This window comes from Pteropus alecto, unplaced genomic scaffold (genome assembly GCF_000325575.1).
Source record: "Pteropus alecto unplaced genomic scaffold, ASM32557v1 scaffold37, whole genome shotgun sequence".
In the NCBI taxonomy this organism is placed as follows: domain Eukaryota; kingdom Metazoa; phylum Chordata; class Mammalia; order Chiroptera; family Pteropodidae; genus Pteropus; species Pteropus alecto.
This window is the reverse complement of record NW_006440605.1, coordinates 868,718-873,473: the sequence shown is the minus strand read 5'-3', so window position 1 is coordinate 873,473 and position 4,756 is coordinate 868,718. Positions and strand designations below refer to the sequence as shown.

Below are 4,756 nucleotides of genomic sequence, written 5' to 3'. Positions count from 1 at the left end.
GGGCAGCCAAGGGGCTGGGACACTGTTAACATGATTGACCGTCCGCCCTGACCTGATTGCCGAGCACTAACCGTCACCCACTAACGCCCCAGAGGTCCCAGGTATGTCTGTCCTCAGGGGTGGGGGCCGGGAGACTAGTCAGGCGCCTCACCCCCCTCACGCCGTCCCTGCAGGCTGCGTGTGGCGCTACGTCCGGGCCAGCGCCTCCTACTGCCCCTACCTGCCCCCGCTCTGCGACCCCAAGGACGGGCACCTGCTGGTGGACGGGTGCTACGTCAACAACGTGCCAGGTCAGCGAGCCCACCAGGCTGGCCGGGCCTCTGAGCGTGTCTGAGAGTGTCTGTGCGTGTCTGTGTCTGTGTGTCCCGCTGGGCAGGCTCCCTATGGCGATATGTGCGTGCCAGCATGACGCTCTCGGGCTACCTGCCCCCGCTGTGCGACCCGAAGGATGGGCACCTCCTCATGGATGGCGGCTACATCAACAACCTGCCAGGCAAGTGGCTGCCCGCTCACTCACATGCACACACGTGCACATAGGCAAACACGAGCCAGTTGGCCCATGTGTGGGTACACAGGTACATGGGAAGACACGTGAGCAAGCAGATCTGTGCAGGGGCATGAATGCACGTGCACATTCGTGCACAAGCAGATATGTGGGTGTGCCTGAAGACAGGAATGTGTGCAGTTGAAAAGTCTGGCCACGTGCTAAGACATAGACGGGGACACACAGACACGCACGTACACAGCAAGGAGCCTGGGCATGGACCGAGACCGGTACGTGTGCACAGCAGCCACATGTGCACACACACGTTCTGGCAGATGCTCGTGGGGCAGGTACAGTACACGTTTGCACAGGATCAGATGCACATGAACAAACACTTGTTGATGAAATAGGGCATAAGTCCTCACACACCAGTTTATCCACACTTGTTTCCTAAAATATGCACATATATCTTCATGTGCACACATGAAGATAAGTGGGGCACCTACGGGACTTAGTTAAGCTTTCACACGCACCTGCTGACTTGTGTTTGGGTGAGAGGTTGGGTGAGTTTGCAACTTTAAAATTTTACACACCCGGAAGCACGCATACACAAGTAGACATGTGTGCTAGCTGCACAATACACCTGCAGTCTCATAGCCAAGCATCGGCAAACTAAACCCTGCAGGCCAAATCTGGCTCCCTGCCTGATTTTGTAAATAAAGTTTTATTGATACAGCCACATTGAGTCATTTACTTGTTGTCTGTGGCTCCTTTTGTGCCACAATGGCAGAGTTGAGTAGTTGTGACAGAGACCATGTGGCCCGCAAAGCCGAAATTATTTACTCTCTCGCCCTTTCCAGAAAATTTGCCAGCTGTTAATGTAGGTGCTCTATCCACATAAATGCACTAACACAACTACACACATGCATGTGTGTACAAACCCATAAGTGGACAGGCACACTTGGACGTACAAGTAAACACACAGATGTTAATTTAGGCACACGAGGACTGAAATCAGTACAGACAGGCCTAGGGATGTGTATCTGCACAAATACACATGGACAGGAGATGCACACAGATGACAGGGACACATGCGGATGCACACAGACGTGGACATGGGCACATGTACCCAGACATGCAGACCAGCTTGTGAGGGACATATGTCCCCCCAGGCTTCCCCAGACCCAGTCGGGGACCTTCAGTGGGCCATATGGACCCACTGACATACCACCCTGCCTGCTGGGCCATCACCCCCATTCACTCACTCTTCCAACTGTCCTGAATCTCCTTGTCCCTGCTCTCGGCTCTCTGTCCCTCTTCACAGTCCCAAAGTCCCTCTCTCCTCCCGGATTCTCTCTCTTTCCATATCTCTGGTCCTGATCATCTTTCTCCGTCCGCCAGTCTCTGCTCTGCTGCATCTCTCTCCTTGTGGCTCCGTCTCCTGCTGTCTTTACTTCCACTTTTGTTTTCTCACCCTTCAGTCTCTCCGTATCTCTTTCTGTCTCCCTGTGTCTCTGCTTCCTCCATCTGTCTCTGCTGGTGTCCTTATGACTATTGATTTCCTTGCATCTCTTTCTTCATTTCTGTCCTCATGTCTTTTTCTCAGCAACTTCATCTGTTTGCCTCCATCTCCTCCATCCCTCTGGTCATAGTTCCCCACCTAAAAGCTCCAGCATCTGACCCCACCTCCTCAATGTCATTGGCATCGAAATTCCATGCCATTTGCATGCCAGCATGTCGTTTGCATGGGTTCTTTTCTGTGACCATTTGCATGATGGAGTTTGTGGGACTGGGTTGAAGTTCCCTGCTCCAGGCCCTCGTGGGGAGCCTCCAACTGACCCCCCTCGGCCCCACAGCGGACATCGCCCGCAGCATGGGTGCCAAGACAGTCATTGCCATCGACGTGGGGAGCCAGGATGAGACGGACCTCAGCACCTATGGGGACAGCTTGTCTGGCTGGTGGCTGCTGTGGAAAAGGCTAAACCCCTGGGCGGACAAGATCAAGGTTCCAGACATGGCCGAGATCCAGTCTCGCCTGGCCTACGTGTCCTGTGTACGGCAGCTGGAGGTCGTCAAGACCAGCTCCTACTGCGAGTACCTGCGCCCCCCTATTGACTGCTTCAAGACCATGGACTTCGGGAAGTTCGATCAGATCTATGTGAGTGGGTGTGAGTGGCCTGGTGCCAGTGTGGGGGGCTAGCAGAGCTTTACTACTGAAAGCCCCAAGCAACATGAGGGGAGGTGTTCTAGGGATCCCATTCCCAAATGGGATCTGTGGGGAATAGATTGGTAATGATTAGTGATGTCTGCAGTGGGTGTGGCAGGGGGATGTGGCTGCTCATGTGTTGTATATGAACTAAGTTTCTCATGTGCCAGCCGCACTGCCTGAAGCACTGTATAGAGATTTGAGGCTGTTTCTGCAGTTGGTGGGAATGAGAACAGTGACCGACTCATAATGTCTGCCACAGTCTGGGAGAGGAAAGGAGCAGTGTACATGTCATGCACCACTGACCCTGAAAAATGTGCCGTAGCCACATTTTTGATTGCTAGCCATTGCCCAGAGCCCTGAGTAGAAATGTTCGATCTCCTTCCCAGGCCCCCACTCTCTGTGCCCTGATGGACTAGTGATGTCTTTTATGGGTACAAGAGGTGGCGACACCCGCGGATATACCGACATACTGCATATTTGGACAGCTTGAAATAAGCTGGCCTACCACTACCTCATATCATTTGGTACCTGGCACACTGCATGGGGCGGAGTAGGAAAGAATGTGGAATGATTGATTAGTAATGTCTGGCAGGGGCAGAGAATGGAGGACATGGGAGCAGTTGTGCTACATATGGCTGTCTTTGAAACAGGGTTAGTCTCAAATGCCAGCTCCCCCAGAGCGTCAGGCTTTTGAGGGGCCAGGGAAGGGGCAGGCAAAGTGGGAATAAGCAGAGGGGATGAGGTGGAGAAGAACATCTGGCGTAGATGGCCCCAGCCTCTTGCTTTCTGCAGGATGTGGGCTACCAGTACGGGAAGGCTGTATTTGGGGGCTGGAGCCGGGGCGATGTCATTGAAAAGATGCTCACGGACCGGCGGTCTGCCGACCTTATCGAGAGCCGCCGCGCAGATGTAAGCCTAAGACTCACCCAGTCCCCCCGGGTCACCCCCCAAACCTCAGATGACCCTAGACCTCCCTGGTTTCGCTGAGCCCCTCTAACCAGAAAGTTCCCCCCACCCCGGATCTCTGAGCCCCCGAGACACCACCAGTCTCCTGACACCCAAGGACCCGATGGACCCCGCCCCAGCCCCTCACCCATGCTGCCTCACAGGTGTTGGCCTTCCCCAGCTCTGGGTTCACCGACTTGGCAGAGATCGTGTCCCGGATCGAGCCCCCCACCAGCTATGTTTCCGATGGCTGTGCTGATGGTGAGGGGCTGAGGGCACCCCCAGAAGGGTGGGGCTGGGCCTGGGGCCTGTGGGATGCGCAGAGATGTCAGACCAGCCCATGTCCCCTTACTTGCGCACTGCTCCCTGAATTCCAGGGGAGGAGTCAGATTGCCTGACAGAATATGAGGAGGATGCGGGACCTGATTGCTCTCGGGATGAAGGCGGCTCTCCTGAGGGCGCCAGCCCCAGCACTGCCTCTGAGATGGTGAGGGCTGGTGGCCTGGGGCCCACACGAGGTGGGGTTGACACCGGGGCACATGCCGAGTGATGTGTACCGGTATCCTGGCATGCATGTGTGACACTCCTTTCCCTACAGGAGGAGGAGAAGTCGATTCTCAGGCACCGGCGCTGTCTGCCACAGGACCCTCCCAGCTCAGCTGTGGACACCTGAGGACTTGCAGAGGAGTCCCGCCTGGGGCTGGGCTGGGGATGGGCCCTGTGGGGGTGGCTCACTCCCTCTCTGCCTGCTGCTATGCCTGTGACCCCCTGGATCCCCCTGGACCCCCAGGCTCCACACACTGGACTGCTGTGCCCCCAAGGGGAGGGGCAGCACTGCACTGATAACTCTTGAACTCATTCTTAATAAACCTTGCCCTTTCAGAAGTGGGCCCATGTCATCTTTGGGTTTGGGGGCACCTTGCCCCACCTTCCATGCTTAGGATGGCTGGAGCTTGTCACAGGGCCTTCCCCACACTGTGGGTGCTGTCCCGAAATTCATCTGTAGTTCCACTCAGTGCTGGCTCCAGACTACATGCACCCCAACCCTGGGAATCCCAGATGCCCTTGGGTACCTGTCCTGGCACCTCTCATTTTCCATACAAGTATCCCACAGCCTC

General features: G+C 55.6%; 1 protein-coding gene across 1 annotated transcript in view; it reads left to right on the top strand.

Moving 5' to 3' along the window:
* PNPLA6 (patatin like phospholipase domain containing 6) overlaps positions 1-4,523 on the top strand; it is a 20,489-nt gene extending 15,966 nt beyond the window's left edge. Inside the window, 6 exon segments of the mRNA XM_015593482.2 lie at positions 263-493; positions 2,341-2,642; positions 3,486-3,602; positions 3,803-3,899; positions 4,016-4,125; positions 4,237-4,523. Coding sequence (XP_015448968.1) covers positions 263-493; positions 2,341-2,642; positions 3,486-3,602; positions 3,803-3,899; positions 4,016-4,125; positions 4,237-4,311 — 932 coding nt within the window. The 3' untranslated portion in view covers positions 4,312-4,523.
* Positions 4,524-4,756: the final 233 nt, after the last annotated feature.